This window comes from Eleutherodactylus coqui, chromosome 4 (genome assembly GCF_035609145.1).
Source record: "Eleutherodactylus coqui strain aEleCoq1 chromosome 4, aEleCoq1.hap1, whole genome shotgun sequence".
NCBI lineage: Eukaryota > Metazoa > Chordata > Amphibia > Anura > Eleutherodactylidae > Eleutherodactylus > Eleutherodactylus coqui.
This window is the reverse complement of record NC_089840.1, coordinates 249,130,901-249,146,029: the sequence shown is the minus strand read 5'-3', so window position 1 is coordinate 249,146,029 and position 15,129 is coordinate 249,130,901. Positions and strand designations below refer to the sequence as shown.

Here is a 15,129-nt window from a genome sequence, read left to right as displayed (position 1 = left end):
GATGCGTACCTCCAGGGCGAGCGTCACATCAGGAAGGCCGTTTGGATCAATTGACAAAACATGTGCTACGTTGGATTTTTCAGGTCCTTTCCCTGCAGCTTTCTTCCCTTTCTCCGTATGCAGACTTGCATCTGATCTTTTATTATTGTCTGACGCAGGTATCCAGCGAAGAATTAAGCCTTTGGCGAAGGCATTGGACAGCAGAACCAACAGCGCCGGCTTCCTGAATGGCATGTACGAGAGGAAATGGAACTTACTGCACAAAGTTAGATGTACAGAACTGCATACCCTGTTTCCCTGAAAATAAGACATACCCTGAAAATAAGACATAGCATGATCCTCCAGAATTTTTGAGGATGCAAAATGATTTTTCAGGCTCTTTGAGGATGCTTGAAATATAAGCCCTACTCCAAAATTAAGCCCTGCTAACAGTTAATTTAAAAAGTCAATTTAAATAGTGTCCAGGCAGCTATACATGTGAAAAGGTTAAACCTTTTTGAACAAAAATTAATATAAGACACTGTCTTATTTTTGGGGAAACACGGTAGTTACTACAACTGGGGACGTTTCCTGTGCGGGTTAACGAAAAGAGTAGGTAGGAAGTGCGGCGGAATTTTCCCATGTGGATCTCGCTGCTAATCCAAAGGGAATGATCTGTGCATGTGTTACCTGCTGAGGATCTGCCATGGGATTCGCCGCTGCTATGTTAAAAGTGGAGAAATCTATGGTGATGATCTGCTGTGAAATGCCGCAGAATAACCCTAAGGCCTCGTGTCCACGGGCAGGATTGAATTGCGGAATCTCTGCGGGTCACCTGTGCGGACGATCCGCAGTTCAATATGCCCATAGACAATCATTGAGCATCCGCAGGTAATTAAATACCCGACGATGTCATTTATCCCGGCGTGCGGATCGCACAAGTGGGATTAAAAAAAAATCGCAGTATGCTCCATTTTCTGAAGATTCCCACACGGTCAGTTAGCATTGTAGTCAATGGAAGCCGTCCGATCCGCGGCAAACCCGCAGCTGACGCTGCAGACGTGCTGCGGATCCACGGAAAAGCAAGAGATTTGAAAAAAAATAAAAATGCACTGCGCATGCCCGCAGCACGCTGGTAGGAGCGCCCGCACACTCCGCAGTGCAGAAGAAAAGTAGATCCGGCTGGGATGGAGAAGACCCGCACCGCATCCGAACAGGTGAGAAAATGTCCCTGGCTGCGGGCACAAGCGGAATCCGCTGCGGGATTCTGCACTTGGAGTCTGTGTGTGCCCGTGGACATGAGGCCTAGGGGCTTCTTCCCACGACTGGGTTTGTGCACACAAAATCTGCGGCGTAAAACACAGAGAATAGAACCCATTGAGTTCATTCTTATGAGCACATTTTGTGCATGCAGAATAAAGTAGGACCTGCTCTATATTCCTGCGTTTTGTGAAGCAAAAGCCCCATAGAAGTCTATAGGAGGTGCGCAAATACGCAAAGGGAAGTGTGAAATACTGCAGGAAAATGCGGGGAAAAGAACACATGTGGACCTCATTAGGCTAATTCTGTCTAATCCATGGATGGGGTGTGTTGCGCTCATGTGAACTGGCCCCAAGTGTGCTAAAGGTACAGTAATAGGTGCAGATCTGTGCAAATCCACCCTTAAAAGCCTTTGTTCATGTGCAAATACGTTGCGTTGAAGCGAGTGTTTTCTGCATACGGTCGTCTGAATAATCTGTAACGCAGATGTGAACACCATTGTGCTTGCTTTATAGCAAAAATGTCTGCAAGCTGTGGCTGAGATCTGTAACATCTACCCGCTCGCCGTGGCCTGCATATATCTCCAGCTAAAGGCTGACTACCCACTACAGTACTTTTTTACTGGAAAATCGCAGCGTTTTTTTTTCTCCAGGGGTTTATGGGACTTGTTAATGTTAAAATCGAATCACGCAAAATCGCGATTTCGCGTTAAAATTGCTTTTTTTTTTTTTAGCCGCAATGTGTTTTTAACATTAGAAAGACCCATAGAGAAAAAAAAAAAACCGGCAAATTCGCAAACGCTAGTGGGTAATCACCCAAAAGCTACATGTGACTGCATCCTAAAGGCATGTCACGCCCACGGAGCAGGTACGGATTTTCCATGGCAGAAAACCCACATCAATATACGTACCATTTGGTTCAGATTTTAACATGGATCCTCAGCAGGCTTTACCCCTTCAAATGAAATCTACTGTGGATGTGCATCAAAATCTGCCCCAAATGGCACAGCCCCCAAATGACTATCACATTGTCCCAGCAGCGAGACCCCCCCACCTCTAGCCGTAACAAGGTGCCCTTCCACTCGGTCTCCTGGCTGCTCCGCTCAAAGGAATTGTGCAGGAGATGAACTATTATGGCGCTTTCCTAGTGATTGCTAGGAGATCACAGAGGTTGTACCTTCACCGATCAGATACCGGTGGCATAATCCAGTAATATGCCACCAATCTCCATCCTAACACAACCCCTGTAGGGTATTTTTAAATGAGCCGACTACTGGCCGAAAAATTGACAGATAGTCGTCCTGTGTAAAAGCAGGACCCGACAGGGTATGGCTCGAGAAATGGCTCATTAGTCGCTAGTTGCTTTGTTTCAACTCACTGAAACGCAGTGACTAATGAGCGCCTTCTCGCTCGGTGTAAACAGGCATCATCTCTGAACGACTGCCTGTTCACAGTGAATGCAGGCAGACGTCTGGAAGAGATCTCTGGCGGGTTCTGCCTGCATTCACTGAATGACTATCACTCCTGTGTGAAAGTAGCCTTAATGGAATCACGTAATTTTTCTTAAATTAAAGGGCAATGATGAATTTATAAAGGGTGTATGGTGTAGAGAGCAGACAAACTTGACATAGGCTCTTCTAAAATACCAGCAGACCTGTGCTAAATGAATATTTTACTGGTGCAACCGCTGTAGGTGCAACTACAATGAAGGAATTGATCTTACCCACAATGCCCGGTTTTCTTAAGTGCTGCATGCAGTTTCTTTAAAGTCTCCACAAGCAATGTAAGTCGTCCAGATGCTATGATATGCTTGTTGTGGTTTAGGACATAGACTGCGGCATTATGGGTTATCCAGGCGTCCTGCAGCTCCACACCCAACTCTGCAGCTCGGAGGAAGTTCTCTGTAGCGTAGGCAGAAAGCTCAATAATCCAATCCCTAACCGCAAAGAAAGAGCAATGTTTAATGTCCTAAGTATCCAGTCATAAATAGGTAGGGGGGTAGCTGTAGGGCACCATGGTTTTGAGGTAGTCAGGGTAAAAAGACGCCATCTGAATCTATGAGCGAGCACGCTAGGATACAGCAGTTACTCGAACGAGCATCGCTCTTCTCGAGTAACTGCTTACTGGTCCGAACAGGTTCGGGGTGGTGCGCGGGGGGTAGAGAGAGATCTCTCTCACTCTCCCCCCCCCCCCCCCCTCGCCGCCCTCCGCTCACCCCCGACCCCCTGAATCTGCTCGGACCAGTAAGCAGTTACTCAAGAAGAGCGATGCTCGCTCGAGTACCTGCTTTATCCGAGTGTGCTCGCTCACCTCTAATCATTACCTGTGTACAGTTTAAAGGAGTTCTCCAGGACCTTTACTAGTGATGACCTGTCTTCAGGATAATCAGTAGTTCATTGGCAGGGCTCCATCGCTCAGGATCCTAGCCAATCAGCTCATCCCTGGGTCTGCCATCGTCAGTACAGGCAGCGCTGGACGTAGATAGTGTGTCAACACAGCTGCAGTCTAGTTTGGTACTACAGGCACAGCTCCCATTAAAATCAATGGGAGCTGTGCCTGTAGTACTAGACCGGGGAATTGCAATAAGGTCAGCATTATCCGCTTCCAGTGCTGTCCTCACGGACATTGAGCTCAGGGCTCAGGTGATCTGCAGAGATCGTGAGGTGTGGACAACCGCCAATCAACTATCAATAACATATCCTGAGTAGTGTTGAACTGAACAGGAGAACCCTGTTTTGGGTCAAATTTTCATAAAAGTTCAGTTCGGCATGAGCCTGAGGCTTTGATTCCATAAGCGTATATCAGCCGCCGTTTTCATGGCTGGCCGATCTATGCTACAATCTGAGCAGTGAAAGCTCGTGAACGGGCGCACAAATCTAAGGTTTGTGCGCCGTTCAGACGACAAGGGCCTAGGCGCCTATACGTCGAGGCCACCATGCTGTCGCCATCCCCGGCTCACCTCCTCTCTCCTTTCCTCTGGCTGTTTTCAATGGGAGGGGCGGGGCTTAGCTCCACCCCTGTTCCCTTCCATTGCAATCAGCTGGAGGAGAGGAGAGAAGACGGAGGAAGTTTAGCAGTCACGCTGCTAAACTCCCTCCCACCTCCCTTATCCAGCCGCTGTCATTGGCTCCCATAGGAGCCCATGCAGCGACCGATGTATTCCGGCCCAAAAGATAGTTTCCGGACTATCTTTTGGGCCCGATGTAAAAACGCCCGGCGCTATATTGGCCAGCCGAGCGCTTTTACGTCACAGGAATATGGCCATATGATCTGACGCATTGGAATCCAATGCATCAGATCACAGCGTATATTGGCCGGCCGTGAAAACTGCAGAGGCCTGAACCAAACCTTTAGCAAATTTCTACCTGAAACAGGGTTCTACTGGTTCAGTTTGCTCAACAATGTTGTAGAACACTGTTTAAGAGCCATAAAAGCCAATTTTAGGGGTTTTGATGAACTTTTGGTTAGATTCTAACTAATTAAGACCAAACCAAACTTTTTGCGAAAGCTTGCTTATCACTAAACCTGAGGATAGGTCATCAATAGCAAAACGTCTGGAGAACCCCTTTAAGCACATAAAGACTGCCCACAGACTATATTCGTCCAGGCAGTCCTATCTATCTCTGCAAGGACATTTTAAAACGTCCCCATAGGGCCTCCACTGTGCCAGAGCTCTATTATGTTAGTAGCTGAGATTACAGGCCTAAGGTTCCTTTACACGGGCCGATGAATGCATGCCCAACTGAACGACGAAGGACAAATCCTTCGCCCCTCTCTGTTTCTCCATGCAAAAAACTGAAAGACAGATCGGGCCACATAAACAAGCAGGCAGTCATTTATGCCAAAGACCTCAAAGGAATGGCACACGGTAGGTGGTCCCCCCACCCACCCCCTACAGATTATGCATTGCAGCCCAGGAGCTCCAAGGGTGTATGCAGATGGCACGGGTTAAACCTGCATGAAAGAAAGATTGAAAAACTGCACCTGGTTTTACTGTGATTTGCGGCTGGTTTTGATACAGATGTGCCGGCATTAGCGCATCTCGCATTAGTGTGGTGCTGCAATGTACTGGCTTGACTATGCCATTGGTGTAGCGCAGGCGCCATTCAAAGTGAATGGCAAGCACCATACTACACAAATAGCGCAGCAGCCCCGGGCAGTCTACATGGCAGGGTTGGCAGTGCCACACTTGATCAGTTGCTTTAATGACATTTTTTGCTTTTTATACTTGATCTTCTGACTTGGTGCACCTGTAGGATACTTTTACATGAGCCGACTATTTGCCGAAAAAATTGCTCAAATGAGCGACTTTGATAGATAGTTGTCAGACCCTTTATACAGTTGTCCCATTCGCACATTAAAGATTTGCGTGCAGGGGTTCGCTCACATGCGTGGGGAAACCTTGGTTCACATTGCGTGCACCTAGCACATGGTGCGATGCTGCTGCTGGCCCCAGTGAGAACAATGGGAGATGCGATGCGAGAGCACGCCCAAAAGACAGGATGTACCGCGATGTGGGAAAAAAATGCCTTACGTGTATGATCCCATTCAAAAGAATGGGGTTAGTATTCACGCGTCTTACAATGCACAAATCTTGCGCGATTTAACTTTCCTAGGGGTGAAATCCGCATTGAAGATGCACAGGAGAAATTGACACGCTGTGGATTGGAAGATCCTTAGTTCTGCTCCTGTTCTGAAAAAAATCCACAGCATGAGATGACATTCGTTAAAATCTCATCTACCATTGCCTCTCCCCAAGGAGAGCACTCAGAAAGGGTGTGAGGGGACTTATAAGGTCATGCATGCTTCTCTAGGTAATTTATGCAAACAAGGAAGATGGAACAATACCTCTGTAGCGCCACCTACTGGATGGCAGCATTCCTTCAAATCAATGTCAGACCAGGTCTTTATAACAATGACTTGGAATAGGCAACCAAGCCAGAAAACCATACACAGACAGCTGTTTGGAGGTGTTTACCTTTCATCACCTAAAAATCGTCTCTCCCCAAGGAGAGTACCCAAAAGGGGTGTGAGAAGATACCTGAGAGGTGAGTGAGGAGACTTATAAGGCCATGCAAGCTCCTCTGGGTAATGTATGCAAATAAGGAAGATGGTTTCCTATTCCTAATCATTGTTTTACAGACTTGTTAAAGAGTTGTACATTGATGTGAAGGAATGCTGCCATCCAATCATCCAATAGGTGGCGCTGCAGAGGTATTGTTCCATCTTCCTTATTTGCACTTAAAAATGTGATGATCACACAAGTGTTAATCTTGATGCATCATAAACAAACTCTCCCCCATATTTCCTGATGCTTTTTTAATAACTTTATACCAAGTTTGATCCATGGGCTGTAGCATGTGCTGATGTGCGCTAGCCTTTCATGGATGCATAAGGCATTCTGGCCAACTCCCATAGGTCCCCATCAGAATTCATGACAGCATGTGGCATGCTTTGTAGCTGGAAGATATGGCAACGTACTGTATGCCTGAACTACTGCCATACGTAATGGGAGTATGTCTCCGCATGCTTGTGCACAGATGTTATTTCTAATCAAACTGCTACTGGGTAAGAGGAAAACCGCTTGGCAATCACAGTCCGTGCCATCTTGCTGGCTGCCATGCAGCTGGCATTATAGACATGGAGTTGAAGGAAATAGTCTTAAGAGGGGTTATCTGCTTTCCAAAACCCACTAGCAAATATCCAATTAGGGATTTCTGAGCAAGCAGAGAGAAGCAGGGGGGAGTCCAAGCTGAGGGATCTCATTCAACTGCCTAAGTGGACAGAGGCTGCGAAATGCGTTTCTCACTTCTGGGGACCCATCATGCCCGTGCTTTACACAGGGTGTCCAATTATATAAATGTGAACTATGTAAAGTTTTATCACCTCTGGGATGGCGCTAGAGCATGATAGAACACTCACTACCGGCAGTGGGGCACCCAGTGATCAGCATTTCAGGATGCATATAACAAAAAAGGAATATCCAAACCTCTTTAACCCCTTAGTGACGGAGCTTTTTTGCTTTTTTCCATTTTTGTTTTTTCCTCCCCCCTTTTAAAAAATCGTAACTCCTTTACTTATACATCGACGTCGCTGTATGAGGGCTTGTTTTTTGTGGGACGAGTTGTATTTTTGAATGGTGCTATTTATTGTACCATATAATATACTGAAAAACTTTTAAAAAATTCTAAGTGGAGAGAAATTGAAAAAAAAATGACATTCTGCCATCTTTCGCTGCGTCCTGTTTCTACGGCGCACAAACTGCAACAAAAATGACATAACTTTATTCTATGGGTCAGAACAATTACTATGATACCAAACTTGTATAGTTTTTTTTTTTGCTGTACTACTTGTATTTTTTTTTAAAGATATTTTATTTTTTTAAATTATTTTCTGTCTCTATTTTTTGCGCACAATAACTTTTTTATATTTTTGGCGACATAGTTGTGTGAGGGCTCATTTAGTGCGGTATGTCCTGATGTTACAGTTGGTACCATTTTTGTATAAAAACGACTTTTTGATCGCTTTTTATTATATTTTTTCTTGGGGACAGGGTTACCAAAAAAGCGCATTTCTGGCGTTCTTTTTTTTTTTTTTCGGACGATGCTCACTGTGCGGGGTAAATAATCAATTACTTTGCTAGATCTGACTTTTACGGATGCAGCGATACCAAATACATATTTTTGCTTTATTATTTAGATTCTTTTATTGCAAATATGGCAAAAGGTTTTTTTTTTTTAACTTTTATTACTTTTTTTTTTTAATAATGAGTAACATTTTTTTTTTTTTTAACACTTTCTTTTAGTCCTCCTAGTGGACCACAACCAGCGACGCTTTGATCGCTCCTGCAGTATGACGTAATGCTGTAGCATTACGTCATACTGCTTTTTGACAGGCAGTCTATCAAGCCACCCCACAGGGATGGCTTGATAGGCAGTCTCCTAAGGCAGCCCTGGGGCCTTTCAGAATTGACAGCGGAATTTAAAGGCTTAATAGCTGTGCGGACGATTGCAGCTATTGCCCGCGGCTGTCAGCTGTAGTAAATAGCTGACGCCTGTGCTGTATGGAGGGAGATAGCGGCGCTATCTCCCTCCATACACGCCCTGCAATGGCAAGACGTAAAACCACTATTGGGCCGTCACTAAGAGGTTAAAGGGCAACATAAAATATGATAAGTAGAAACTTAAAGGTACACCCACACATGGTGTAAACACGAGGGGATTTTCAAGGTAGATTTGCCTGTAGAAAATCTGCAATGTCTCCCTCTGTGACATCATCGGTCCTCTGCCATGAAATCGCAGAAGGTTGATGCCTTGCCATTACAACTGGAGGCCTAATAGTGGCCTCTTAGTCTGCGATGCATTATCTGAGTGATCATAAGATTGCAGATTCAAGTCTCCCACAGAGGCATTAACAGGTGAAAAATAATAAAGAAAAAAAAGGGCAAAAGAGAAAAATGCAAACAAAACCGCCATATGTTTGGTATCGTCACATTCATAGCGACCCATAATAAAACAAGTGCAATACATTCTATGTGCCCCCATATAAGCTCATCATGTGATAAACAAGCCCTCATACGGCCAGGTCAATAGAAAAATAAAAAACGTATGGCTTCTGAAAAGTGGAGATGAAAATCCCAAAAGATCGCTGCGTCCTTAATTACCAAACTAGGCCATGTCCTTAAGGGGTTAAAGCTCCTAGGTGCCCAATTGCAAAAGCTTTACCACCAGCTACATGAAAAGCCAATGTCATGCACCCTGGTATTTCACAATATCACATTAAATAGCAGTAAAATACACTAGAAAACGCACTTGTGAGACATCGTCACATACGCCAAAGACATCCACTTACCGTATAGCGCAGGCAGAGGGCGCTCAGGGCCTGATCACAACTGTACCCTCGTAACTACTTCTATTCTATCATTTTCACCCATTTCTATGCCGTATAAAAAGTAAACTTCTGGAAGAGTTTGTGTGTAATTAACATGGGGGCCTGCCATTGGATCCCTGCCTTTTTTTAATTCCATTCTTCTTTATTAATGATGACAGCCCCCCTGCAGTACATGTAAGAGCGCTGAACCAGAACCTCCCGCGAACCAGAGACACGGAACCGCGAGCAGCTCCGGGCGGCATAGTCACAGACGAGAATGAACAATGTCATATCACATGCATCAAAATCCAACCCAACACTCTGCCTGCATCACCGCTAACTCTGCTGGCGAAGAACTGCAGTTTCTGCAAGATGCATCTCGCTTCTCGGATGTCATTCCATTAATTACCCAATTCTACAGGGCGGATTATGTATATTATCTATATACTCTGTATAGCTGACAGTAATGCAGAAGCGATGCCAAAGGCTCTGCTAGAGACTACTGTCCCGGTTTGGTCGTTCATGCTTTAACCCTTTGGTGGAAGGAGAGGGAGCGCTACCTCCCCTACATTTATATATACCTGTGGGCGGTCATTGTTTGCCATGCCATACTGTGTTATACACGGGGACGGGGGGACGGGGGGGGGGGGGTTCTGGGTTCTTAATTCTTCATATGGATAGCGTGACATTTTATTAGTTATTTTGTAGCGGACCCGGCATATGTTCTGGGTTATGGATTACAGTTTAACCCTGTAGGGTCCGATGACATTTTCTGAGTCTGCAGTGCATTATCAGAGACGTTTTCCTGGTTTGGTAATCCTAGCAGACAGCACATACTTAGGGCTCGCACACAAGAGCGTTTGTGCAGATTAATACGTGCACAAGTTTTGCGCGCATAATACGCAGAGCATAGAACCCATTAACGTTCATGGGTTTGTTTACATAAGGGTATTTTTTCACGCAAAGTTCGATCGCGTTAAAACATACACTGCATGTCCTATTATTAGAGATGAGCGAACACCAAAATGTTCGGGTGTTCGTTATTCGTAACGAACTTCCCGTGATGCTCGAGGGTTCGTTTCGAACAACGAACCCCATTGAAGTCAATGGGCGACCAGAACATTTTTGTATTTCGCCGATGCTCGCTAAGGTTTTCATGTGTGAAAATCTGGGCAATTCAGGAAAGTGATGGGAATGACACAGTGACGGATAGGGCAGGCGAGGGGCTACATGTTGGGCTGCATCCTAAGTTCACAGGTCCCACTATTAAGCCACAATAGCGGCAAGAGTGGGCCCCCCCCCCTCCCAACAACTTTTACTTCTGAAAAGCGCTCATTAGCATGGCATACCTTTGCTAAGCACCACACTACCTCCAACAAAGCACAATCACTGCCTGCATGACACTCCGCTGCCACTTCTCCTGGGTTACATGCTGACCAACCGCACCCCCTCCCCCCCCACAGCGCACACCAAACTGTCCCTGGGCAGCCTTCAGCTGCCCTCATGCCACACCACCCTCATGTCTATTTAGAAGTGCGTCTGCCACGACGAGGGACCGCAGGCACACACTGCAGAGGGTTGGCACGGCTAGGCAGCGACCCTCTTTAATAGGGGCGGGGCGATAGCCCACAATGCTGTACAGAAGCAATGAGAAATAGAATCCTGTGCCACCGCCATCAGGAGCTGCACACGTGGGCATAGCAATGGGGAACCTATGTGCCACACACTATTCATTCTGTCAAGGTGTCTGCATGCCCCAGTCAGACCGGGCTTTTTAATTCATAGACACAGGCAGGTACAACTCCCTATTGTGAAGTCCCTGTCGACCCACAGCATGGGTGGCTCCCTGGAACCCACCGGTGGTACACAGAAATATCCCATTGCATTGCCCAACACAGCTGAGGTAGTAATGTCGTGCTTAATGCAGGTGGGCTTCGGCCCACACTGCATGCCCCAGTCTGACTGGGGTTCTTTATAAGTGTACAGATGTAGTAAAAACTCTGTGTGCACCTACAGCATGGGTGGGTGCCAGGAAGCCACCGGCGGTACATAGAAATATCCCATTGCATTGCCCAACACAGCTGAGGTAGTAATGTTGTGCTTAACCCTTTCCAATCCAATTTGTATATGGTTTTCCTAGGGGGCTTACTCTTTTTCTGCCGTTATACAACGGCGCTATATGCTGGCTAAAGCCAGTACTGCATGAGCTGACACGTAGGATAGGCTCCGACAGCAGAGAGGCTGGCAATATACAGTAAGAGAACCCCGACGGACGTCTACCAACAACGGAGCTGTACAGCCTTAAACCCTAATGTCTTCACAGGTCACACAGTGGACTGGAAAGGGTTAATGCAGGTGGGTTTCGGCCCACACTGCATGCCCCAGTCAGACTGGGTTTCTTTATAAGTGGAAACAGATGCATTTATAATTCCCTGTGGACCCACTGCCTGGGTGGGTGCCAGGAAGCCACCGGCGGTACATAGAAATATCCCATTGCATTGCCCAACACAGCTGAGGTAGTAATGTTGTGCGTAATACAGGTGGGCTTCGGCCCATACTGCATGCCCCAGTCAGACTGGGGTTCTTTAGAAGTGTACAGATGTATTAAAAACTCCGTGTGCACCTACAGCATGGGTGGCTCCCTGGAACCCACCGGCGGTACACAAAAATATCCCATTGCATTGCCCAACACAGCTGAGGTTACGTCAGCTGTAATGCAGGTGGGCTAAAAATTAATTTGATTACACTGTAGGCGAGGGCCCACAAAAATTGCTGTATCAACAGTACTAATGTACATCCCAAAAATTGGCCATGGCCAGCCAAGAGGGCAGGTGAAACACATTAATCGCTTTGGTTAATGTGGCTTAAGTGGTAACTAGGCCTGGAGGCAGCCCAGTGTAACGAAAAATTGGTTCAAGTTAAAGTTCCAACGCTTTTAAGCGCATTGAAACTTTTAAAAATTGTTCTGAAAAATTATTTGACTGAGCCTTGTGGCCCTAAGAAAAATTGCCCGTTCAGCGTGATTACGTGAGGTTTCAGGAGGAGGAGCAGGAGGAGGAGGAGGAGGAATATTAGACACAGATTGATGAAGCAGAAATGTCCCTGTTTTGGATGGTGAGAGAGAACGTAGCTTCCATCCGCGGGTGCAGCCTACGTATTGCTTACGTATCGCTGCTGTCCGCTGGTGGAGAACAGAAGTCTGGGGAAATCCAGCCTTTGTTCATCTTGATGAGTGTTAGCCTGTCGGCACTGTCGGTTGACAAGCGGCTACGCTTATCTGTGATGATTCCCCCAGCCGCACTAAACACCCTTTCCGACAAGACGCTAGCCGCAGGACAAGCAAGCACCTCCAGGGCATACAGCGCGAGTTCAGGCCACGTGTCCAGCTTCGACACCCAGTAGTTGTAGGGGGCAGAGGCGTCACCAAGGATGGTCGTGCGATCCGCTACGTACTCCCTCACCATCCTTTTACAGTGCTCCCGCCGACTCAGCCGTGACTGGGGAGCGGTGACACAGTCTTGGTGGGGAGCCATAAAGCTGGCCAGGCCCTTAAAGACTGTTGCACTGCCTGGGATGTACATGCTGCTCGATCTACGCACATCCCCTGCTACCTTGCCCTCGGTACTGCGCCTTCTGCCACTAGCGCTGTCGGCTGGGAATTTTACCATCAGCTTGTCCGCAAGGGTCCTGTGGTATAGCAACACTTTCGAACCCCTTTCCTCTTCGGGAATCAGAGTGGGCAGGTTCTCCTTATACCGTGGATCGAGCAGTGTGTACACCCAGTAATCCGTCGTGGCCAGAATGCGTGCAACGCGAGGGTCACGAGAAAGGCATCCTAACATGAAGTCAGCCATGTGTGCCAGGGTACCTGTACGCAACACATGGCTGTCCTCACTAGGAAGATCACTTTCAGGATCCTCCTCCTCCTCCTCCTCCTCAGGCCATACACGCTGAAAGGATGACAGGCAATCAGCCGGTGTACCGTCAGCAGCGGCCCAAGCTGTCTCTTCCCCCTCCTCCTCATCCTCCTCATGCTCCTCCTCCTCCTCATGTACGCGCTGAGAAATAGACAGGAGGGTGCCCTGACTATCCAGCGGCATACTGTCTTCCCCCGCCCCCGTTTCCGAGCGCAAAGCAGCTGCCTTTATGGTTTGCAGGGAATTTCTCAAGATGCATAGCAGAGGAATGGTGACGCTAATGATTGTAGCATCGCCGCTCACCACCTGGGTAGACTCCTCAAAATTACCAAGGACATGGCAGATGTCTGCCAACCAGGCCCACTCTTCTGAAAGGAATTGAGGAGGCTGACTCCCACTGCGCCGCCCATGTTGGAGTTGGTATTCGACTATAGCTCTCCGTTGTTCATAGAGCCTGGCCAACATGTGGAGCGTAGAGTTCCACCGTGTGGGCACGTCGCACAGCAGTCGGTGCACTGGCAGCTTAAAGTGATGTTGCAGGGTGCGCAGGGTGGCAGCGTCCGTGTGGGACTTGCGGAAATGTGCGCAGAGCCAGCGCGCCTTTACGAGCAGGTCTGACAAGCGTGGGTAGCTTTTCAGAAAGCGCTGAACCACCAAATTAAAGACGTGGGCCAGGCATGGCACGTGCGTGAGGCTGCCGAGCTGCAGAGCCGCCACCAGGTTACGGCCGTTGTCACACACGACCATGCCCGGTTGGAGGCTCAGCGGCGCAAGCCAGCGGTCGGTCTGCTGTGTCAGACCCTGCAGCAGTTCGTGGGCCGTGTGCCTCTTATCGCCTAAGCTGAGTAGTTTCAGCACGGCCTGCTGACGCTTGCCCACCGCTGTGCTGCCACACCGCGCGACACCGACTGCTGGCGACATGCTGCTGCTAACACATCTTGATTGTGAGACAGAGGAGGAGGAGGAGGAGGAGGGTGCTTTAGTGGAGGAAGCATACACCTCCGCAGATACCAGCACCGAGCTGGGGCCCGCAATTCTGGGGGTGGGTAGGACGTGAGCGGTCCCGGGCTCTGACTCTGTCCCAGCCTCCACTAAATTCACCCAATGTGCCGTCAGGGAGATGTAGTGGCCCTGCCCGCCTGTGCTTGTCCACGTGTCCGTAGTTAAGTGGACCGTGGCAGTAACCGCGTTGGTGAGGGCGCGCACAATGTTGCGGGAGACGTGGTCGTGCAGGGCTGGGACGGCACATCGGGAAAAGTAGTGGCGACTGGGAACTGAGTAGCGCGGGGCCGCCGCCTCCATGATACTTTTGAAGGACTCCGTTTCCACAACCCTATACGGCAGCATCTCAAGGCTGATGAATTTTGCGATGCGGACGGTTAACGTTTGAGCGTGCGGGTGCGTGGCGGCGTACTTGCGCTTGCGCTCGAACACTTGCGCAAGCGACGGCTGAACGGTGCGCTGAACTACACTGCTGGATGGGGCCGAGGACAGCGGAGATGAGGGTGTGGGTGCAGGCCATGAGGCGGTAGTGCCTGTGTCCTGAGAGGGGGGTTGCATCTCAGTGGCAGGTTGGGGCACAGGGGGAGAGGCAGGGGTGCAAACCGGAGGCGGTGAACGGCCTTTGTCCCACCTTGCGGGGTGCTTGGCCATCATATGTCTGCGCATGGTGGTGGTGGTGAGGCTGTTGGTGTTGGCTCCCCGGCTGAGCTTTGCGCGACAAAGGTTGCACACCACTGTTCGTCGGTCGTCAGGCGTCTCTGTGAAAAACTGCCAGACCTTAGAGCACCTCGGCCTCCGCAGGGTGGCATGGCGCGAGGGGGCGCTTTGGGAAACACTTGGTGGATTATTCGGTCTGGCCCTGCCTCTACCCCTGGCCACTGCACTGCCTCTTGCAACCTGCCCTGCTGATGCCCTTGACTCCCCCTCTGAAGACCTGTCCTCCTGAGTAAGCGTTGCACACCAGGTGGGGTCAGTCACCTCATCGTCCTGCTGCTCTTCCTCCGAATCCTCTGTGCGCTGCTCCCTGGGACTTACTGCCCTTACTACTACCTCACTGCAAGACAACTGTGTCTGATCGTCATCGTCCTCCTCACCCACAGAAA

General features: G+C 48.6%; 1 protein-coding gene across 1 annotated transcript in view; it reads right to left on the bottom strand.

The window, feature by feature from the left end:
- The window catches only part of CFAP46 (cilia and flagella associated protein 46), a 253,776-nt gene that overhangs the window by 162,406 nt on the left and 76,241 nt on the right, over window positions 1-15,129 (bottom strand). The window contains exons 18-19 of the mRNA XM_066601014.1: window positions 2,962-3,174; window positions 10-223 (exon numbers count right to left, since the gene is read on the bottom strand). Of these exons, the coding sequence (XP_066457111.1) occupies window positions 10-223; window positions 2,962-3,174 (427 nt within the window). The remainder of the gene's footprint in view (window positions 1-9; window positions 224-2,961; window positions 3,175-15,129) is intronic.